The sequence below is a fragment of the Eubalaena glacialis genome, chromosome 8, assembly GCF_028564815.1.
Source record: "Eubalaena glacialis isolate mEubGla1 chromosome 8, mEubGla1.1.hap2.+ XY, whole genome shotgun sequence".
Lineage (NCBI taxonomy): Eukaryota > Metazoa > Chordata > Mammalia > Artiodactyla > Balaenidae > Eubalaena > Eubalaena glacialis.
The window spans coordinates 81,361,670-81,386,554 of record NC_083723.1 but is presented as its reverse complement, the minus strand read 5'-3'; the positions used below and the strand labels follow the sequence as shown (position 1 = coordinate 81,386,554).

At 39.8% G+C, this 24,885-nt stretch overlaps 1 protein-coding gene across 4 annotated transcripts in view; it reads right to left on the bottom strand.

The window, feature by feature from the left end:
- The window catches only part of WIPF3 (WAS/WASL interacting protein family member 3), an 86,625-nt gene that overhangs the window by 54,859 nt on the left and 6,881 nt on the right, over window positions 1-24,885 (bottom strand). For all 4 annotated transcript variants that reach the window (XM_061198634.1, XM_061198635.1, XM_061198632.1 and 1 more), the window contains exon 2: window positions 8,631-8,774. In XM_061198634.1, coding sequence (XP_061054617.1) covers window positions 8,631-8,717 — 87 coding nt within the window. In that variant the 5' untranslated portion in view covers window positions 8,718-8,774. The remainder of the gene's footprint in view (window positions 1-8,630; window positions 8,775-24,885) is intronic.

The window sequence follows — 24,885 nt, the reverse complement described above, 5'->3', positions numbered from 1 at the left end:
CTCACTAGTTCAGGAAATCATGCTAGGTACTGGGTGCCTACTATGTGTCTAGTACTGACCTTGGCACAGAATCCCTGTCTCGGAGTAACTCACTAATTGCTCACTGGCCCCAAGATCCTCTCATCCCTCGACTCGTCTGTTTAGGAGAGAACCCAAAGCATTAGCAAGACCTAGTGCCCGATGCTCAGAGAAGTAAGCTGAGGAAGATGAAAGGTGACTAATTCAGAGGACAGGGGGCCTCTTTAAAGGTAAGACTTCAAGGGTCCCATATGCAGGAAATACATAATGAAGAAGCTATGCAAGGGACAATGTTCTGGTCTGGGAATAATCAACTTACTTTCAGCACTTCCATGACTGAGCCCAGTCTTCCCTGGATTCAGGTTCTAAACTCTTCAGAAGCAGAGACTGGGTAATTCCGTGCAGCAAAAGCTTAGTAAATTAGCATGATGATTTGGTCAAATTTAAGGACACAGTCTGCAGTCATTGAGCTCAGAGGCACTTATTGTCTCCACTGTGTGCCCTGCACCGTTAGCAGAGAGCCTGTTTTCTTGAGTCCATAAAGAGCCCAGCTGTAAACTAAAGACAAGACAAAACTGAGGGTTTTTTTGCATTGTACCTGCTTCTTTAATGCTGACTCTCTGCTTTTAAACCATGGGTTTTATTCAGAGGGTATCTTGCAAAATGTTTTTTTTTCTATGGAAAAAGGAGAAGAAACCAATAAGCAAGTGAGGGGAAATGATGGAACCATAAAGAAAAGGAAAGAAAAAAAAAGAAAAGAGCAATCTTAGGAGGAGGCTTGGGGAGTACAGGAAGAAATCTGGGAGCTCTGTCCTAGGTATGAGAAAGGGAAACCATTGATTTCCTGGCTCTTAGATTCAAGGGGTAGGGGTAATCCCTGAGAAGGTCTACATCAAAGGGCAGCTGGTTTAGTGGTTCGGAACAGGGACTCTGGAGCCATTCTGCCAGCATGCAAACCATGGCTTTGCCAGTTACTAGCTGTGTGATCCAGTGTAAGTCACTTCCCCTCTGTGCCACAGTTAACTCATCCATGAGAATAACAACAGTACCTGCCTCAAAGGGTTACTGTGAGGATTAATTCAATTATGCGCTAAGCACCTTAGGACAACACAAAGCATACGGTAAGCACTACATAAGTGTTTGATGCTGTGGTCATCAGTGCTGCTTATTCCAGCTGTATATATATTTGGAAGCAGTAGAGCACAGAGCAGTAAGGCTCTCAGAGAGCCTGGGGAGGAATCCAGCCTCCACCACTTACTGGCTGTATGACACTGGGCACCTTAGCAACCTCTCTGTGCCTCCGTTTCCTCATCTGTAAAGGGGCATTATCATCCCACCTCACTGGATTGCTGTAAATATGAATTTAGATAATCCTCATTAAGTGCCTGGCACAGTACCTGGTATACAATAGCTGTTCAGTAGATGCCTGTTATTATTATTGTAGATCATTATTACATGATCAGTAGGTAAATGATCATTCATTCCTTTTTCTTTCTTAAAACCTTTTCTTCAATTTATAAAAGTAAAAAATGTTCCATGTAGACATTTGAGAAAATGTGGAATCATACAAACAAGAAAACAGAAATCACGCATACGGCCCCCAGATAACCAGCAATGTTATCATTGTATGTGTACTATTTCCTTACTGTCTTGATCTGCGAGCACACAAATGAGCAGTACACAGAGTTTTGTCTTATAGAGTTGGGACCACATTACCCATATGTAGCCTGCTTTTTCCACTTCATGTTACCTGTCTTTTCATTAAGCATCCTAGGAAACATGACTTTTTCTAGCTGCCAACACCCCACTGCAAAGATATGCCTCGTGCTCCCAAGATCCCAGCACCCCTCACCCGTCGCTTGCAGCTTTCTTGACTAGGTCAGGGCTGGATACCTGATTGCCAGCAACAACCTGATGTTGGTAATTTTTTCTCTTTTATGGCAAGAAAGGAAAGAGCAGTCTGGGGGAAGGGGTACATGGCCCCAAAGAGCGCAGGCTCCAAATCAAGGTGGCCCTCCTCAGTATAACCGTGCATATAGGAAAAGACAACCCTTGCATAGGGGAAGTGGTTCACCGGCAGTTTTTCTAGGAATTGTTAGTTACACTGTAATTGTAAAAGATTTCAAAGGCAAAGAGCCAGCAGATTCCAGTGTAAAATAAAGCTCCAGATAGTAATTGCGGCTACCGAGATGGCTGAGGCTTTCAAGGGCTGCCCTTTGGCCTCCTGGCCCATGGCAGCTTCCTGCCATATCCCTCGCCTCAGACGCTGTGTGAGTGGCTTAGGCTCCTGGGCTCCTATGAAATTTGATAAAGGCCTTTAACAAGCGCTCGCAGGCTTTTCTTGCCAAGTCCCAGGCGTTCTGAGGGCACAATTGCTGCCCCCAGCACACCACTGCAAGCTTCCCCTTTTTTTCCTGCCATCCCTCCTACCTGACAGCTGTGAAAAAGAAACACATTTAAATACCGTGCTGAATGGCCCTTTGGAAGTATGAGTGGCAGGTCCTGACACACCTCTCTTGCAGACCAAGTAAATCTGCTGCAGACTGCCTCGTTTTTTCAGTGAAGCCGTGTTACTGCTTGCGGGTACAAACCGGCAGAGGAGAAAGGGAGAATCTCGTTCTTAAAATTACTTGAAGACAAACATGCACTTTTGCAAACTGTTTTAAGCAAGGATCAAATGTCAACTTAGTACTATCCTAATAGCTTGGCCTAATGCAAAAGACTTTTCCTTGTCCCAGTGGCCACTGTCAACCCTGGGTAAACGTCCCCAACCCCTCATTAGTGACACTAATCAAAGCACCAGAATGTCACGAGAATCTAAGTGAGTGACAGTATTTAAGATTTTTTAAGCCTCTCATTATTCTAAATGCACCAGTCAACATGCAAATTACCGTTTCCAGAATATAGGGTAATACGCAATTCTACTGAGCCCCCTTCCACCTACGGCCCCCAACCCCTGCCTTTTTTTTTTTAACCACAGCAAACGCAAAACTCCAAAAGAGGCTCTTATGGGGCTTCAGACACCACTTCATTTTCCACATTTTCTTTCACAGATTGACATGTTTTTTATACCACATGAGCTCCTGCATCCTAGAGATGGTGGGAAAACCTCCCAATGTAAGCCTCAGATGGTATTTCCTGACACTGGGAAGTCTACCTCACCCATGAATCATGCAATCCTTACACTGCAAGGAGAAAAATCATCTCACTGAGTTTCCTGAATGCAAACAAAGACTCTGGCAAAGAGTAACGAGGGAACAGAACAGTGAGGGGCCACAGTATGCTTCTCACTGTAATTTCCCTTCAGCACTTTATTAAATGTTACCCCTGGAACAGGCAGGCAGAGGAGTACCTGGATCCATGGTGTCTTTCTACTTAGAGTTTTGCTTATCATGGAAAATAAATGATTATCAAGCCAGTTTTCCTTTTGATTTTAAATAATAAGACAGAGGTCTCCCCTAGAAGTACTGTTGCCTCCTTGGGATATTTAAGCTTGAACAGCAACATTAAAAAATAATGCTATAAAACTTTACAAATCTTCTTTTAGGCTTTGCCTAGGCAACCCAACTCCAAAGAATTTATCATCTGGTCAGAGACCCATAGAGTCCCTTCCTCTTTTGTAGACAATGTTACACAATTGTGGCAAAAAAAAAAAAAGAGAAATCACCAGGCCCTCAAGGAGCTCCTTCTCACATCTCGGACACTACCAAGGGGCCAAAGTAGATTTGAAAACAAAAGCTCAGTAAAAATTTTGCTGCGTTTCAAAAATCAAATCCATTGTATTTTCTTTAGATTTTTTTTAAAAAGTTACATCGTGTAACCAAAGCAACAATAATTTAATTATAAGTGGACCAATGTCCCATGTGGGCAATTTTGATATTGATTCTGGATTTCAAAGGGATGAGACAAAGGAGTAGTGCTCAAAAGACAGGGAAATAGGGGCAAGAAAAGAAGGGAAACCACATGACAAGGGCTGTCTGGCTTTCACTTAGAGCCTGCTTCAGAATTTTAGCAAGGCCCATCAGCCCTTTTCTCGGTTCCAAAGGATGCACATCAGGGAGAGGAGGAGACGAGGATGGGAGGGGCAGGAAGGGGAAAGGTGAGAGGTTAGGAGGGAAAAATCAAAAAACTTTTAGTCTTGGTCTAATCCCCAGATCTTCCAGAGCTCAGGTGAAGCCTGATCAGACATATCACACAAAATGCCCCCTCCTTGCAAAGATCACATATAATAAAATCTGCCATGCTGGTCCATGAGCGTAGATGTTTAAAGTCCTGAACACTGCTTATGAAGAGTTTAACTCCATTTCCTAATGCTATTTACACAGATATTCATTTAGTCATGCATCCATCCATCCATTCATTCAATGAGTAGCTATTGTGAGCCAGGCACTAGGGACAGAAAAGACCACAGAACAGAAAATGTGGACCCCAGTCAAATAAAAACTAACTTAAAAACTGATAACTGCTATGAAGGAGGGGTTTAAAAGTATGTTATGAATGCCAGTGTGGGGTGTGAGGAAATGATGCTTCAAGGAAGGGATATCTGGGCTGAGCTGAGCAGAGAGAGCTTTCCAAGCAGAAGGAACAGCCATGCTAAAGTCCTGAAGTAGAAGACATGGGGAGAGGGGCACCATATGAGGTCTGAGAGGTAGGCAGGGGCCGGGTCATGCAAGTGGAGCGGCCTACAGTTAAGAGGGGGATGGGAAGTCCTTGAAAAGTGATGGGGGAGGGGGACATGATCTGATGCAAGCGTACCAAGATCACTGGCTGCTGGTGACAAAAGGAAGGCTGAATGAAGCCAGCTATCTTGTAGGACACGTGTTGGCAAACCTCTTCCGTAAAGGGCCAGATAGTAAGTATTTTAGGCCTTGTGGGCCAAGAGGCAAAATCATGGATGTTCTGTAAGTACGATACAGCAAAAAAGAAAACAAATTTCCACAAAATTTTTATTGATGAAATTCAAAACAAAATAATAATAATTGAATATAATTTTTAAAACACAGGTCAACTAGTGAGATGAAAAGAATTCTTTGGGGGGAGACAAGTTGTTTAATTGGTGCTCTGTCACTGTAACATAAAAGCAGCCAGAGACAATATGTAAATGAATAAGCATTGCTGTGGTCCAATAAAACTTTGTTTATGGACTAAAATTTGAATTTCATATATTTTTCATATGCACAAAATATTATTTGTCTTTTGATTTTTTTCAATCACTTGAAAATGTAAAAACCATTCTTAGCTCGAGGGCTGTACCAAAACTGGACCGTGGGCTCTGCTCTAGTTTGCCAACCTCTGTCGCAGAAGGTCCCACATTCTGGATGTGCCTAGTTGCTTTCTCAAAGAACACTAATTTTTGGCAGGTCACTGCAGGGTGATGCTATGTACTTCTTGTTGCATCACAGCAAAAGGCTGTGTAAAGGTCATTCTATGACAGGTGACACTTTGATCCCTGTTAAAGGTACATTTTCCCCTTTGTAATTAGAAGTAATCTGTGGGTGACACTTGGGATCCTGTGAACATCCTGTTCTCTAAAACATTTCCCTAAGTGGTTTTAGGTTTCATGAATGATCCTTGCCTGAATCAATTATTATACTGGGAGTACAAAATAATTTTGATATGATTTTCAGTGCTACCTAGAATACTGTTTTGTGGATTACATAATCATTTTTTATTGAATCTTCTGGTTTTAAATATTTAGATTGTTTCCTTTCTTTCTTTTTTTTTTTTGGTTGCTATCACAATAATGCTCTCATTAATAATCTATAGCTAAATATTTCTGTACACTATGATGAGTTACTGAAAGGAAATTACTTGAAGTGAAACTAGTACATTGAGTACAACAACTTTTTAAAGGGACTTAATCCATATTAACAAATTGTGTTTCAGGGGATTATACCAATATTTGCTCCTATTAAGAGGTATAAGTGCCTGGTATAATAAATGACTATATAGGTCACCTGGAAAATAAGTGTTAGAACCAAAAGAACCTAAAGCCCATCCACCATGCCACAGACTTCTTAAATCAAATCATCCAACCTTGTGTACAGTGTGGGTGGGTAAATGGAAAGGGGGCAATGGATGTGCCTGTAGCAGTAAATAAATAAATAAACCACTAAAAAAAAATGTTATAAGTGCCTGGTTCCTAACACTCCAGGCAACATTTAAAAAGTACCACCACCAAACTGATAGATGAAAATGATTTCTCATTATTTTAATTTGTGTTTATTCAATTATAGTGAGGTTGAAACATTTGTATTTCTTCTGCCTGGTCATATCCTGGGCCCATTTTCTACTCATCCTTTCCATATTGATCCCTAAGAGCTCTTTATATGCTCAGGTTGTTCATTCTTTGCCTATAATATGCACTGTAAATATTTTTCCCAGATTGTAGAAAAATGCATCTTAAAAAAATATTAAAGGACTTCCCTGCTGGCACAGTGGTTAAGAATCCGCCTGCCAATGCAGGGGACATGGGTTTGAGCCCTGGTCCGGGAAGATCCCACATGCTGCGGAGCAACTAAACCCTGTGAGCCACAACTACTAAGCCTGCACTCTAGAGCCCACGAGCCACAACTACTGAGCCCATGTGCCACAACTACTGAAGCCCACGTGCCTAGAGCCCATGCTCCGCAACAAAGAGAAGCCACCGCAATGAGAAGCCCGTGCACCACAACGAAGAGTAGCCCCCGCTCGCCACAACCAGAGAAAGCCCGCACGCAGCAACGAAGACCCAATGCAGTCAAAAATAAATAAATGAATAAATTTTTAAAAAATAAAATTAAAATTTACGTGGTTATTTTCCTCCTAAATTGATCAGTTCCTCCATGAGATAGGTAGCAAAAAAAAAAAAAAGAAAAAATTTAGGAATGGGGGAGGGAATGCAAGAGTTATCCAAATGCAGAATTATTTTTGTTTATTATGAACTTAAGCATATTAAAAGAAAAAGACTCCCTAATGAAATTTAAAATTTTATTATCAGCATTCAAAATTCTCTTCTGGTCTTTCCTATTTATTACATATATAGCTGATTTCATGATGCACAAAACATGCATTGTTTTTAATTCATCATTCCATATCTACTTTCCATTATCAGCACAGTTATAAATGTAATTTTTAATTAACACTTTAACATAATGCAATTTTTAATTAACAGCATGACAATACAGTTCATTTAGTTCTCATAAACCATTTAAGATCTAATTTTTCACTAGAATAAATAGCTTTGCTGTGCACATCCTGTATAAATTCTTTTTTGGTTCCTTTAGGGTTAAATTCTTAAGTCAGTCTCAAAAATAAAACTACTTGATTACCAGGGGAAAAAGTGATATATTCAGGCTTATTGTTTTTTGTCAGAGAACACTCCAGAAAGACTCATTCAACATTTGTTGAGTCCCAGGTTGAGTCCCAGGTATGTCACCAGCAATGTTTAAAAGAGTTTATTTCCCCAAGTTCCCAACAATATGGGTTTTGATAAGTTTATTTATTCTGGCTAAGTTTATGGGCGTACTGTGGTATTGGGAGTTACTTTAAGTTGTGCTTCTTCAGGCCCAGCAAGTCTGTGTGAGACCCACATTATAGTTTCATGTATGCTTCTTTCACTTATAAACTGTTCATCTCCATGCCTTCTTTGTGTCAAATTCGGCAGTGGAAATTCAGTATTGATTCCTATTCTTTCTATATATTGGCCAGAGAGCGTTCAGGTGTAACTCACATTATGTGCTTTCCTTCCACTCTCTTCAAGGGCAAGGGCCAAGTTTCAGGAAGGTGTATGCCCCAGCACTTCAGATATGGTCAGTGTGCCACGCTAATGTCATGGGGGTGACATATGACCTCAGGCATACCCTCGTTCTCACCAAGGCTGGTGACTGTGCAGCAGGGCCTCAGACCCTTCCTTCATAACCTATACTCCCGTGGTCATGTCATCCACGCATCTGTGGAGAGGTGTGCACCCCGGGGGCAGGGTAGTAGGTGAGGCTTTATTCCTGGCCCCAAGTGTCAATGGCGCTAAGGGTGAGAAGCCCTGTTGTAAAACAAAATAACCACTCTCCGTGCCTCTCCTAAGCCCAAACCAAACTATTAAACCAAGAGAGACAACACAAAGCGAAATAGACTGAATTCAGTCTTGGGCAGATAGGGAGATTTCATTTAGAGATTTATATTTCGTTGTGGCATTTCATATGACACTCCTCTTACTTGGTCCCAGAACCTGGCAACTGAAGCCCAAGCTACTGTTAGCACCATCCAGATCACACACACTGGAACTTGACTTTGAGCACGCCTCCTTGGCTATGCACTTCATCGTGGCCTCCCCTCTGAGGTTTCCCGTGAGATGGAAGAGTCGATTAGGGAGACTCGGGAAGCCTGTATCGAGCAGCAGGAATTAGAAGAGAAATCATGTAGACGACGCTGAGGTAGAGGGTGGGAACTGCCAAGGAACAGGGAGGGAAATACCTGGCCAGGCTGGTTTGGAATTAGACCTTGGAGCCGTAGAGCCAGCTACCAAAGATGCCACCTGCCATAGAGGAGCTGGGTGCTGGCTGATTCTGAACATTTAAAACCTGCTCAAGTGTATTCAAGTAAACCAGACTGAAAAAAAGAAACGCAGGTCTTACCAGGGGCGCTGATGGTGGGGGAGGCGGAGGAGGCCCCAGCTGGGGGGGAGGTGGAGGCAGAGGTGGCAGTGGCGGTGGCAGTGGCATATGTCACAGCGTGGGTGTTTCTTCCTTAGGAATGGTCCCAGGAGAATGGTCTCTGCTCTGGAAAGGAGAAAAGGGTGAGTTTAAACTTGGATGTCTTTATTCACGCACAGGTAATACACGTCATGCAGGCACACAAATGTTATAGGTAGTTTCATTCCTTCACTTGTCTGTTCATTCACTCATTCTTTCTTCTTTCAATAAATACTGAGTGCCCACTGTGAGGCAGGCATTGTGTCAAGTGCTGGAGACTGAAAGAAACAGCCAGATTTTAGAGAGAATTAGGTGACAAAACTGATAAAATTTAGCTATTTATGTCTCAATATAAACAACATATTAATATATAAATAGCAACACTTCACTCCATAATGAGTATTGCAAGTAACAGATTCTACCTCTTTAAGCATTAAACTTTTATCATTTTGGATGCAATTTAAAAATATTCTGCACATACCCCCATTTTCCTAAGCAGAGCAAAAGGAATGAAATTTAACCTTTTCTGAATGTGGCAGGCTCAACGGTTACTCATGTTGCCAGCCTCCAGCCAGGCTTATACAGGCATTAACTATTTTCCTGCTCCCTTCTCTGCTGTCACTCTTAACTTTGCTTGCTGTTTTTCTGTTGTTGTTTCTATACAGTCATCTGCGTTGGGTCATGACACGTCTCAGCAAAGACTTTACATCTGGTATTTGCTACACGGAGGGCTTTGGGGCATGATTCTGCAAAAATGGTTATGTCCCAAAGAGTTAATATTGTAGGATGTCTGATCTCCAGATAAATATGGCATTGCTCTGTACAGTGTGTGTTTGTATGCACAGGTTTGTATATGGATTTGTGTTTTAAAATCTATATCAAGACACACTGCAAAGACTTAAAACCTATACTGCAGAAAATCCCCAACAGTTTACAAAAATGAGGAAAACCTAGAGAATCTAAAAACAATTTAAGCAGAAACAGAAATAAACCTCAGACTTAGGCAAGGGTAATTTTGTGTTCTTTCTGTCCTTCTAGTCACTGGAAGGCTGGAGCAAGTCCTGTACCTCTGTTTCTTCAATGCTAAAATCCTACTTCATTTGTATTATTCTATTTTTTTTTTTAACTGTACGAAGGGCCTTTACTGTTTGCAACAGGAGGTGGAAGAGGAGGGGATATGACAGCTCTGGCTGCTGGGGCAGCTCCATAGACTCAGTTGCTGCCCTCCTGTATTATTCTGTGTTAATATTCTTATCTCCTAGAGGCAAAAAGCAATTATGTAACGTGGTACTTTATTCTTAACACAGTCCACTGGATTTTGCTTGCTTAATATATACTAGTTTTCTTTACCTTTTTAAATAGTGGCTATTATGTGGCAGGCTAATCACATTAATTTCCACAACAATCCTCTAAGGTCGGTAGTTTATTCCCAACTTTATAGGTAGGGAAAATGACATTCTGAGACACTAAGTAGTTTACCCAAAGTCATACACAGCTGGTAACTGGTAGACCTGGGATTGGAACCCAGCCAGGTTTATCAGGCTCTCACGTCCAGGCTCTTTTCAAAGTGATTTTTTTTTAATTATGGTAAAATATACATAACATAAAATTTATCATTTTAACAATTTTAAAGTATGCAATTCAGTGGTATCAAGTACAGTCATCACCACTATCCATTCCCAGAACTTTTTTTATCATTCCAAACAGAAACTCTGTACCCATTAAACAATAATTCCCCATTCCTCCTCCCTCCAAACCCTGGTAACCTCTGCTCTACTTCCTGTTACTGTGAATTTGCTTATTCTAGGTACTTTAAATAAGTGGAATCATACAATATTTGTCCTTTTGTATCTGACTTATTACTCTTAACATAATGTCTTCAGAGTTTATTCATGTTGTAGCATGTACCAGAATTTCATTCCTCATTACTCAATTATATGTATATGCCACATTTTGTTTATCCATTCATCTGTCGATGGACACTTGGGTTGTTTCTACCTTTTGGGTATCTTGACTAATGCTACTATGAACACTGGTGTACAAATATCTCTTCAAGACCCTGCTTTCAATTCGTTTGGACATATACCTAGGAATGAAATTGCTGGATCATATGGTACTGGCCTGTTTTAGAATCCCCTAAAATGGTATAGACATTTTGAATGGCATAAAATATATGTATAAGTTCAATTCTGGGGAGAAAGAGTCCATGATAGTTTTCCTAAGAGTTCCAAAGAGGTGCATGAGTTGATCATTATAGAAGACCACAATTGTCCTATAAAGTATTCCCCTGGAAGAAGGGGCTTGATAATTACTATGTCACTGCCTCTTTCCTTGATAGTAAAACTAGGACAGAAAGACTGAAAAAAAAAATACTCATCAGAGTCCACAGCATAAAACTATAGTAAAATTGGGCAGAGATCCCAGAGGACAGTAAATACTTCTTCCAGGTAGCATCAGTATTATTTTATTACATAATCTAATACACACAGTAACATAGGGTCAGACAAAGTTGGCATTTTACTGGCTGAATGCTAAAGCAAGTTGGATGTGAGCCCACAAATTAGTTGAAACTAACATAAATGATCAGTTGTTTGTATTTTAACACTTTCTTTCATAGCAGGTGTTGGGTATATTCTTTATATGATCCTTAATTCAATGGCAAAATAATTTCAGTCAAAAATTTACAGCAGGGAATAAAGGGTTGGCTCAAGTATTAATAGAACAAGAAAAAATATGGTCTCATTATATAAGGATTTTATCTTTTAACTAAGACACATGAGAGCAGACAGACTTGCTTCCCTTGGTGCAGAATGGTAATGGGTTCAGAAGAGTAACTTACAAAACTTAAATGTCTCTTACCTAAGGGCTTTGCCATTTATCCAAAGGAAAATGACTGTAGGAAATAATTTTAAGGAGAATTGTGGCACAACTATTCATGTAACCCCTCAGCACACAGATCATATTTTCCAGCCTCCTTTACAGTTAGGTGTGACCACGTGACTAAGCTCTGGCCAACAGAATGAAGGCAGAAGTGATGCGCTCTATCTCTAGGCTGGCCCATAAAGACTTTCCATACACTACTTTTCTGTCTTCCTCAATCCACTGGCTGGAAGCAAAGGTTCTACTGTGGGCAGAGCCACGGATGTAATAAGTCTGGGTCCCTGACTCACCATTTTAAGGCCATCTGCCAAACACCTGATTAGACTCTACATTCATGAAAAATAAACTTCTGTGTTAAGCCATGGAGAGTTTGGAGTTAATTTGTTATAGCCACTAATATTTAACCAACCTAATATGGAACTAAGTTGAATAGAACAGATTCTCTTTTTCTTTTTTCTTTTTTCAAATTTTTTAATTTTTAAAAAATTTTATTGGAGTATAGTTGATTTACAATGTTGGGTTAGTTTCAGGTGTACAGCAAATGAATCAGTTATACAAATACATATATTCACTCTTTTTTAGATTCTTTTCCCATATAGGCCATTACAGAGTATTGAGTAGAGTTGCCTGTGCTATACAGTAGGTCCGTATTAGTTATCTATTTTATATATAGTAGTGTGTATATATCAATCCCAATCTTCCAATTTATCCCTCCCCCCCTTACCCCCTGGTAACCATAAGTTTAGAGCTGATTTTCATTATTCATGGTAGCTAAGTTCTTTACAGTTGCCATGAACACTGCGTTAGCAAATACCTGAACCATTTCTCCTAGGAGAGACAAAGGGTTAGGCCCATGTGAGCCCCTGGTCACAAGATTTTTGTCAGCTGATTAATATATAACTTTGTTTTATATATTAGTGTTTCTGATTAAAGATACCGTGTTTAATATAGATTGTTAATTCATTGATATTATAACTCACGCCTGAACAAAGCTTATCTAACATACGTATTTTCTCCATAAGGCAAATCACAGCCTTCCTGGGTTCAAGAACACTACGCAGCACTACAGCCCTATACCTGGCGGGGGGGGGGGCACTGAAGCGAACTCACCAACAATAAGCACAATAATTTGAAAAACATGGCACTAAATAGAATATGAAAAGGACACTTGTTTACAGTGTGAGAGCTGGAAAGAGAAGGCAGGGTGCTGCTCGTTCAACCTCAGCTGGGAACGCGTGCGTGACGCGACTCGAGCTTCTCCCCTCCCTGTGGATGTCTGAATAACCGTGAAGTCACCTCCGACTATTGACTTTGGGGTTACAAATAAAGTTTAGAGAGTAGGTGATTAGCAACCTGTGGAATCCATGAATAATGAGGATTGACTGTATAACTTTTTGAACCCCCTATATATATTCAGCACTGCACTAAGTACTTATAATACACTGTTTTATTTAATCCTCTCAACAACTCGATGGTAAATGTTGACATTTCCATAGTAGAGATAAACCAAATTTTGTCTCAGAGAGGTTATGTAGTTTCTACTAAGTTTCAGCAGGAGTACCAGAGCTGCATAAAAGCCCTGGCCTTTCTGATCCAAAACCTCATTTCTTTGTTTTACTAACTTGGTATAATTCAGATCATATTACTTCTCTACTTCCATTTTGCAAAGTATTTTAGAGACCCTCGAGTGAAAAGGACCTCCTACAGGTAAGTATCGATATAATTCTTCCATGTGCTCCCCCTAACCTCAGCATCCTTTGCTCTCCATCTAGTTTTATCCTCACAAATCTGAGAGTGACCATGTGCCACTGGGCTTCTGTCTTGCTGAAATCTCAGGAATGATTTTTCAAACTCCAGGATGAAAGCATATTTTTATACTTAGTACTTGATGGCTGTGAAGGCTTTTTCTTGACAGATATAATAATTAAGCAATTATCTAGAGAAGTATTTGTTAAAGTCTGACAGTTAAGAATGCAGGGCTCCAGGAAGTCACAGGCTGTACCCATGAGCTCTTTGATGCTTTGTGCTCTCCCGTACATTTAAAAATGTCATTTTGCTCTGCAGTGTATTAAAAAAAGCTTAGGACAAAAAAAGCCAGATTCTCAAAGGCTTTTATATTTTCTCCCAACTCATGAAATAACTCTGAAAACCAGCATCGAGATGCAGGTAAGATACTCAAACACCATTAGAGGGGAGGGTGGCAAGAGGAACAGAACTAACACTGTTTCCACGTGAGACCCCGAATGCGGGGAACAGTGCTGGTCTTACAGTCAGACTTGGGTTCTACTTCTGCCGCTGCTTTTCCCCAGCTGTGTGGCCTTAGTCAAGTTACTTAACCTAAGTGAGTCTCATTTTCTTTATTTGTAAAATAGCTACCATGCTTAACTCTTAGTTTGTTATCAGAATTAAAACAAAGACTGTAGATGAAGAACATAATACAGGTCCTGACACAAAGCAGACACTTAATTGAAGCTATATTTATCATCATCATACCACCACCTTCTCCATTGCCACAAGTAACTATAAGAAAAGGTGGAGTAGGATAAATGCCCCAAGAGAGGTGTGGAGTGCTAAGAAATGTCATCATCAATTCAAACACGAGGAAGGGGGACAATAAATAAATATTTGGTAGAAACTATTGCATTTTTCAACAGGTAGAAAGGTGGCTATAAGAGTCGGTTCTAGTTAGAAGAAGTAGCACATAAGCAGAGATAACAGAAGTAGGAGGATGCAAGCAGCTGGGAGGCTCTGTGTGCTTGGAAAAGAAGAGGAAAAGGCTGGAACCACAGAGGGGCTTCAGGGACATGACACTATTCTGCAAGTGTCTCCCTCCTTGCGTAGGGGTGGACATCTGTCTTGTTGTGGCCGTCCACCATTTTTGGACACTTTTCCTATGCCTGAGGAATTGCTCCCATTATGAATCCTTGTCCCTCATCCAGAACCCAGGAATTCCTTTTCCCAGCATTGCTTGTAGGCAGGGAGCTGACTTGTGAGCATCGACTCAGAGGTGAGGAAACAGTGGAAGGAAGAGGTGTGGAAGGGCCCGGCCAACAGGAGAGAAGACCTGGGGCTGGAGCAGGAGGGCTCCCTCAGCTCTGTCTGATTGATATTCAGTAGGAATGCAAGTCCAGTATTGACCCCAGATCTTCCCATTTTTTCCCCAAAGTCCCCATTATCTAGATTTTCGTGTGAAATCCTGTTTTGAAATGTGGGTAACCAAATCAAAAAGCATTTTTAAAAACCAGTGGGCCAGCAGAACATGTCTGCAGGCCACCTAGGACCCACAGATTGCCAGAGGGCAACTGCTTTACAGGGAGCCAATGGGGGTGGGGCAGGAGAACTGATGTCCACTTGGTGCAGGTAATGAACTCTTCCTCCAACCCCTCTGCTCTCCTTCCTTCCCTACCGGATCGGTCTGTCTGTTCCCATTTGGAGAGAGATGTGGACTGGGCTTGCCTATCTTTTTATGTTAAAAAGTTAAATATGCTGAGCTTTGTGAGTTATTTCAGAGAGAAATAACTCATGGTCAACAATTTTACACACTAGTTGCTCTTGTCATCATCACTTTTCTCCCCTAAGGATAGTTTGTCAGATCACAGCTGTTCACAAATAGAAAATGTGCCTATTTTTAAAATATAAGCAAGGATTACTGCTACTATTTGACAAAAGCATCTTTTGCTGGTTCTAAAAATACATTTGAATAGGAATCTGAAAATAAGGTTCTCTGGGCACTCACAACTCTTTATGTTTTGACACTGTCCTACTGAGTCCCTTGTTTCTTTGCCTATGAAGTCAGGAAAAGAGAAGAGAGATTTCTCACCTCTGCACTAATGCGGGCGAATGAACCCTGTGAGGTGGTCCATTTCTCACACCGTGGTTTCAGCAGGGTCCTGCCACTCTACCAATCAGTCATTTATTTATCAAAGGTGCCCTGCAGCCAGGAAATCACAACCCAAGAGCCCATGAGCATATAAGGCACACATCAAAATGTTCTCGAAAAACATGTGGTAAAGTTGCCAAAGCTATACGTAAAACAATAATGGAATTTTTAAAAAACCTTCTTTCCAGGTTATGGTGAAAATGATGTACGAGTGGTCACTTTCTGTTGTCACTTCCTCATTGTTTCAGAGCAAATTCTCTGGGCAGAGTCCTCTCCTGGGACTTCCCACCTGTAAGCTCTCATGCCCCCCGTCCACCTCGCTAAGTGAAGACCATCCTCTTATTGGCCAAATGGAAGTTGCTGCTCTCACTCTCCTCAATGGTACAAAATTCCTGGAATATTTAGCTTTTTGTGGGAGGTGGGGCATGTCGATCTGAGTAAGCAAGGAAGCAGGGGATAAGGTAGGGGGAAATAAAAAGCACAGGGTAAAAAATCTTTGAACATTTGTGTTCTAGATTATAGTAAGGTAAGTTAGCCCTGATACAGCCCTTGCAATGTGTCAGGCACTATCCTTAGAACTTTTCACATATGAACGTATTTAAGCCCCACAATATCCCAATCAGATAGATACTATTATCGCCATTCTTCAGATGAGGAAACCAAGGCCCACTGAGGTGAAGAAACTTGCCCAAAGTCACACAGTGAATTACTGGAGGAGCAGGCATTCAAACCCTGTGTGTCTGGCTCCAGAGTCCATGCTCTTAAGCACCATGTTAAGTCACTTGTAAACATACGACTTTTTATAGTTTTTGTCACATCCACATACCACCTGAACTTAATTTAAAATTGTTTATTTTGCAAAAGAAACTTTAAATTATTACCATAAATGGAAAACCAATATTATTTGCCATAAATAGATGGTAATAATAAAAATCAACTTAACGATTATTAAAATAAAATGTTCATCTATGTACCATCTAAACTCATTTCAGGTTTCCATAGTGATACTTAAACCTTGGTGCTTTGGGGAACAGTGATCTAGAGCAGTGTTTCCCCAATTTTAATGGAGGACGAATCACCCAAGGGGTCCTGTTAAAATGCAGATTCTGATTCAGTAGCTCTAGGGTGGGGCCTGAGATCCTGCATTTCTAACAAGCTCCCGGGCGAGGCCAACACTGTTGGTCTGAATCCATACCTTGAGTAGCTCTAGAATGTGGAAGCTTGTAAGAAAGGCACAGTCTCCACCCCAGACATACTGAATCAGAGTCTTTGGGAGTCTCTTGTCAGCAAGTGATTTTTGTGCCCGCTGAAGTTTGAAAAGCCCTGTTCTAGAACAACCAGGATGATGAAATGCCCTGCCCCATACAGTCGGAAGTTGTGTCCTCTACTGAGAAGGTTCTTTTTTCTGTAGATCCGTTTAATTTCAGCAGTCTGGGTCCATGAAAATGGCACACTGTACTTAGGACTGGAATTGACACACAAGGGAAACAGAAACTGAGCTGAGTGCCCATTCACCTCTCCCACAGGTGATATGAAGGGTTTCCCACACCTGAGATACACCAGCCTCGACAGCAGCTCCTGAAGCTGAATCTGCTCAGGCCTGACCAGATATGATAGTTAATTATCTGCTGAAATGCTTAAAGGATTTATGAAGATTGTCCATGTGTGTTCTAAAACCAAGATACACTTTAACCACAATCTAATATGGAAGCTACTAAGTCACACCTACAACGAGCTCAGAAATTGGTTTCCTTTTATAAGACTCTTATTGAAATGCAAATTTGTTCCCAGATCATTGAATTCATTATAATATTTGAACAGTATTAGGTGAAAAGATATAAATAGTGATATTGATAATATTTATCATTGACTCAAGCATTTTAATTATGGACTTCCCTGGTTGTCCAGTGGTAAAGAATGCACCTTACAATGCAGGGGACGCGGGTTCGATCCCTGGTCAGGGAACTAAGATCCCACGTGCCGTGGGGGAACTAAGCCAGCACACCACAACTACTGAGTTCACGCGCCTCAACTAGAGAGCGCACGTGCCCTGGAGCCTGCACGCCACAACTAAAGAGAAGCCCGTGCAATGCAACGAAAAGATCCCTCATGCCACAACAAAGACCCTGCATGCTGCAACTAAGACCCAACGCAGCCCAAAATAAATAAAAATAAAATAAATTATGGCTAAATGCCATAAAAATCGTTGTGTGTGTGGTTCCCAAGAGTTAAAGGAGAAAATATTGATTTCCTGTCTTTTTTTTTTTCTGCCTTTGAATTAGCTAAAAGAAGAACGAGGCTTATTAAAAAGATATGATTAAAAAAAAAAAAAAAAAAAGACATGATGGGGAACCTCCCTGGCGGTTCAGCGGTTAAGACTTCGCCTTCCAATGTAGTGGGTGTGGGTTCCATCCCTGGTCAGGGAGCTAAGATACCACATGCCTCACGGCCAAAAACCAAAGCATTAAACAGAAGCAATATTGTAACAAATCTAATAAAGACTTTAAAAATGGTCCACATCAAAAAAATCTTTAAAAAAAATAAATATTAAAAAAATACATGATACTAATCACACATTTATAAGTAAGCCTCATTTTACATAACAGCTATGCTTCTGAAAAATGGCATGTCTAATTTTGGAAAAATCGAGGTATGCTTTAAGCACACAAAAGGAGTTTATTATTCAATGGAAACCCATAATCAATGTTATAAAATAATAAGTCATTTTATAAAATAAATTACCACCTCTTTAATTTATTTTATGATGTTGGATTTTATAAGGAGGGCATTTTTTCCTTTCTAAGGCTAAGGTGGTCATTTTGCACTTAGGATTGTGAATACTCCTAAAAATGCTGTTCTGAGAATCACTGAGGAAATAATGTTCAGACTGGAGGGGGCACAGGGAACAAGTCTACAAGACAAATTCTTTCTTTTCTAGTTTCACTTCTGAGACTTTAGATTTTAGTTTCAGTAATTTCACAGTAGGGATACTGCGCCAGCCTGGGCCAGATCAGGGTGGCTGGCCCAAGTTCTGGTGCCTCCAGTTCCCTGTCCAGTTTGAAGTTCGCTAGAATCTCAAACAACCTGTGGCAAGGAGGCATCCTCAGCTCTGTCACCAGGCACATTCCGTCATTGGCAGCAAGCACAGTTCACTGACAGCCAAGCCTGATACACTGACTGGAGGTCTTACCTCTCAGACTACAGGGCTTCACTCCCCAGTTCACATATACTCCTTTCCTAAAGGCTCTTCGTCACGGAGTCAAGTTCTCCATTTCATCCTCCACTCTATTCTATGCATCCTATCCTCTGTCCACACCACACTTGTGACATTTTCTTACATATCTTTTCTTTATATTTCTGTGCCTTTGTCCATGCTACGCAGGCTGCATGTGATGGCCTTCACCACCTGGAAAATTTCTACCAATCCTTTGAAACACACTCAGGTGCCAACTTCTCTGCACAGATTTTCTTCTCCCTTCGCCAGAGCTAACTGCTCCTACAGTACTTTGTTCGCAATTTTATTACGGCACTAGGGACTCTGGCAATTTCCTTTCACACGTCTGTGTGTCTCCCTTCATTGGACCACGGGCTCCTCGAAGGTTCAAAGATAGGAACTGTGTCTTAGGTATCTTGGTATTGCCAAGGCCAAAGGTAGTGTCAAATACTGTTGCTTGGCTGTTGCTATGGGGAAGAAATAGAAAACATATATATCAGGGGTCATGCCAACTACTCAAGCAAAAGATGGAGACACACCTCGGCAGCAGCACATTATGTAAATTGTGTGTCTAAAGATTAAATAATTATCTTAATGATATTTAAAGAAAAATATTACCAACTAAAATAGGAAGGGAGGAAAGGTGCAGGAGAAATTCCTGTCCAACTGTAGGCCTTATTATCAGTGTGGGAATAAAATGTATTCTGGATGTGGGATTCTCAAAGCTTCCAGTGCTCACTAGAAAAGCTTCACCTGGCATGTTAGAAACGCTGTCATCAAAGAGGAATAGTTTGACAGTTGAGAGAACTGATCTCTAGTTCTGGTTTTAATTGTCATCTATTTCTCCATCTATAAAAATGTAAAGCATGTTCCTTCTTTCCTGATTTGCATAAGTGAGGACCAAATGAGTATTGCTTTGAGATAAGTATTAAACAAATCAAAAATAGTTTACGGGGGCTTCCCTGGTGGTGCAGTGGTTAAGAATCTGCCTGCCAATGCAGGGGACACGGGTTCGAGCCCTGGTCTGGGAAGATCCCACATGCCACGGAGCAACTAAGCCCGTGAGCCACAACTACTGAGCCTGCGCGTCTGGAGCCTGTGCTCCGCAACGGGAGAGGTCGAGATGGTGAGAGGCCCGCGCACCGCGATGAAGAGTGGCCCCCGCTCGCGGCAACTGGAGAAAGCCCTCGCACAGAAAAGAAGACCCAACACAGCCAAAAATAAATATAAATAAATAAATTTATTAAAAAAAAAAAAAAATAGTTTACGATCCTCTCCAAAAAGCAAAGTTCTTTCAAATGTAATTTTTAAAATTAAGGATATGGTGGCTTCCTGGAAATGGAAACGCTTGTCCTAAGGGACAGCAGAGATGACGCTTTAGTCTTTTAAATTAGAAAACACTTTTCAAAATAAAGTTGAGTTCAAGGAGGTCTTCTGGTTTTCAGATGGTGGAGTGAAAATATCTCTGTTCCTTCCTTTTCTTGGAAACCATTTCAAAATAGGAAGGAAAGGGAATCTCAGAAATATAAACTCAATTGCAGAGAGTAAAAACTAGATTTCTGTAACCCTGAATTTCAATAAATGAGACAGGGCTGCCTGCTGCCCAGGACGATCAAATACAGGGTCTAGGTAAGGTGTTGTAGAGAGTAGGCCTGTGGCTGCAGACCTCAGACAAGGTCCACACAGAGTCATTCTCCAAAATAAGAAGCTCTGGCTCCTCAGTGAGGAAGCCCCACCAACACTTGTTTGGACTAATGGAAAAGGGTGTGTAGGACAGCACAGGAGCGACCCTGGACCTTAGACACACCAGGGAGCAGGGAAGGAGGCAAAGACAAGCCATTCCAGTGGGTACACGGCTAGAAGTGAGGAAGGGTGAGGGAGAGAGTAAATCATGAGCAGCCTAAAGCCTCTCACTTTCTCTCTCTTCCTCTCTTCCTCCCTCTCCCTCTCCCTCTCTCCCTCTCTCTTCTCTCTCTCTCTCTCTCTCTCTCTCTGTCATAAGGAGCACTTCTCTGACCCAAAGAGAACTCTCCCTGGTCTAGAAGCTGCCCTGATCTTTTCCTTAAACAAATCTCCTGCAAATAGCTGGTCTAAGAAGAATTCAAATCATTCTAAGATGAATACTAAATAAAAGGAAACAGTGAAGAGAACCAGCACAAGATCTATACAAGAAAACTAGAAAAAAAAAAAGTGGGAAAAGGAACAGGACAAAGGACAGATGATAGATGAAAAACACTTATCAGAAAATATACTGCTGTGAAGCAGATGAAAACAGTGACAAGGCATAAAATTATTAACTGAAAAATTTTTATGAAACAGTTATCCATTTAAATTAAGGACACAAAGGAAAAATATAAGGAGAAGATGTAGCAAGGCAATAGGAGATGAAACATAACGTGGGAGAAGTGAAAGAGAAAAATGAAGACCAAACAAGGTCCTACTGTATAGCACAGAGAGCTATATTCAATATCTTTTAATAACCTATAATGGAAAAGAATTTGAAAAAGAATATATATGCATATTATGAATATGCATATATGAATATATATGCATATATATATCACTGAATATACTGAATCACTTTGCTGAATACCTGAAACTAACACAACATTGTAAATCAACTATACTTCCATTTAAAAAAATGAAGAGCACACTACAAAGAGCCCAAAGAAAACAGGTATTGTTGAAAACACACTGAGGACCATGGAGAATTGAGAAAAATAAATAAAATGAAACAGAAATGGACAAAGAATTTAAAAGTGTTAGAGAGAAAATGATAGATGTGGAAGACAGACCAAAAAAGATAAATGGTTTCACTTAATAAAAGACACAAATGAATGGAAGAGAATAAATATTCCAATACATAATCACAAATATATAATTTAAGAAAATTTTTCAAAAATAAGGTTTAATTCTATATTTAGTTTAATTTAATTAATTTAATAAGATTTTTAATTTAATTAATTTAATAAGATTTTTAATTTAATAAGATTAAAAGGCACATGATATCCGAAGAAAAAATGATATAGTTTTGGAGACATATTAGACATGCCACAGTATCCCAGAGAAATAATGTATGATCCAAAAGTTTATACCCAGCCAAACTGTCACTGTAGTCAAAAAGCAAGTATGACAGATGTTTTTAAACATGTAAGAATTATGTTTCCTGAATTTGTATTGAAGATACTACCATAGGAAAAACTTCAGCCAATTAAGAGTTGAAGAGAGAAATTAGGGCAAAAAGAAAGACAGTGAGTATTGAATTAACCATAGAACCACGGCTGAAGAGCCTATGAAATTATGGTAACAGAAATGACTATAACTACTATTAATCATGGCAAAATAGAAAGATATAACTAACAAAAGTTGTCAGGTAAAAGGGAAGATAAAGCAGGAGATAATATATGTATATTAAGTTCCTTAGCTTGCAGACAAAAGGTGGTAAAAAACAAATCTTTATTTTTAAAATCTTTTAAAATTGAGATATAATTGACATACAACATTGTATTAGTTTTAGGTATACAACATAATGATTTGATATATGTATACATTGTGAAATGATTACCTGTTTGCTATGACCTAGATATTTAGATTTCTTAGCACTTTATAGTTTGTGTGTATGTATTAATAGTTTGTATTAATAAAGCAATTCTTTGTTTAACAGGAAAAGAAAGCAATGACCCAACAGAAAAATGGACAATGGGCCAAACATATCCCAGATAAAGAAATACAAATGGTATTTAAACACATTTGAAGGTGCTGAACCTTATCGATAATGAGACAATACAGGTCAGAACCACACCAAGATACCATCTTTCACTTAGATTGACAAAGATCAGAGGTTTGGCAAATACGTATCAGAGAGGGTGCAAGGCATCAGACGCTCATAATTACTGGTGGAAATATAAATTAGTACAACTTTCTATAAAGGGCAATGAGCAAATTATCAAATTTTTTAAGTATACTTTCTAATTCTAGGAATTTATCTTATCACATAGTGTATCACTTACGAGAAATAATGTATACAGCGACATTCACTGCAGCATTGTTTTTAATACCAAAAGGCTGGAAATAACCTATAAACCCACTGACTGGGAGCTGGTTATTAAATTACAGTTTGTACCTTAAAATGGCATACTAGGTAGCCATTAAAGGAATATGGCAGCCCTATATGTACCAATATGGAATGATCTCCAGGTTATATTAAGTGAAAAAAGCAGGCAGCAGAAAATGTATATAGAATGAATATGCCTTTATTTGTATAATATGTGTATACCTATAAATACAGGTATATGTAAATATAGGTATACCCATACCTGCTTATGCATATATATGTATGAAATATCTCTGGAAGAATGTATAACAACCAGGTGGTCTGAGACTGGGGTGTGAGAAAGACTTACTTTATACTGTATATCCTTTTTACACTTTTTGAAGTATGTATCTTGGGCATTATTACCCATTTGAAAAACTAACTTAAAAAATAAAAGTTCTGGATTGCTTTCTTTACTTGGGACAATTGTGGAGAAGTATTTTTTTAAATGCTTTGCATCATCTGAGTTAGGAGACCCCTCTACATCTAAAAGGTAAATACAAATGAATAAATGAATAAAGAAAAATATAAATTTGCGTTGACAATTTGGTCTAAGTGAGCTGGATCCACAAAGAACAGTACTGAGACCTGACCATGGGTTTCACTGGGCTGGCCTTGCAGGCAGACTTCCATGACAGCTGAAACCACCCCTACAGCCAGCCACAGGTGTCAAAGGTGATTGACCAAGTGGGCTTGGAAAACCACCAAGAGTAGAGTGAAATAATTCTCCTCAAACCAATCCATAACCCCTAAGATTTAATTCTTCTGTTAATACATGGTTACTATACAATGAGGAACAGCTTTAAAACATGATTGCCCATTAGGCATGAATCATTTGTGAGTTGGTTCCATTTGTAACCGATCCTAGTCATTCGTTAAATGGGAGAAAACAAGAGAGCACCATAAGGGGGTGCACAGGTCTGAAATGACAATGGTGGCTTTCTTTCTCCAGCCACGGAATAATGCACCCCTAGATCTTACGGACAGGTATCCTGACCCATCATTCTTAGGCATACATAATTTATATAGATAATGTCAAAATGACTACAGGTCAACCACTATCACTTAAAACTCACTGACCATCCATGACCACCAGGAATGCACAACACCAGGCATGAACCCAGATCGGCTTTAGCCTTCCTTCTAAAAGTCTGCAGGTGAATTTCTAAAACCTTCGGACATACACATAGAGGTGAAAACCAGAAAAAAAGTCATGCAAAAGCTGTTAAAATGTAGGGGAAAATGTTGCTTGCTTGTCTTGTTTTAGGCAGTTATCTTACCTATTTCTGAAGCTACTTTATTCTTCCTCTGAAATACTGGAGAGCAAGATGATTGGCCAAAAAACGTTTCATTCAAAAGTTTAGAAGAGTATTAGAGTAAACGACAGCTTTAAGGAATACTGGAGACTTAAAATCTATTTCTGTGTCAGTAAGAGGAAGTACAATTACATCTTTGGTCCTTTTTCTTGGTTCTACCATATGAGGAGAAAAAATGTCTCCAGTAATTATTTATGTCAGACACATAGCAAAGGAGCCAGCGTCATTTTTTACTATAAGTTTATTCCCTGGGCAGACACGGTTGATGATTTCATACTGATGTATGTGGTTGGGAGAGCTCTTTGTTAAACAATTAATTAATTAATTAATTAATTAAAGGAATGAAGTACTGATAGATGCTATAGCATGGATAAACCCAAAAGAGATTATGTTAAGTGAAAGAAGCCAGTCACAAAAGGTCACATACTGCATGATTCCACACATATAAAATTCCAGAATAGGTAAATCCATAGAAATAAAAAGTAGATTAGTGGTTGTCAGGGCTGAGGAGAGGGGGGATAGGAAGTGACTGCTAATGGGTTTCTTTCTGGGGTGATGAAAATGTTCTGGAATTAAGATGATGGTTATAGTTGTGTGACTCTGTGAATATTCTAATAATCACTGAATTGCATACTTTAAAAGAGTGAATTTTATGGTATGTGAATTATACCACAATAAGGCTGTTATTTTTTTTAAAAAAACTGGTGCAGCATGATTAATATCAGGCAAAATAGAATCCAGGGCAAAACATATTAATAGAAATATAAAGTGTTCTGGAAACATAAATGAAAAGGTAATAAACTGTTCCCATGGCT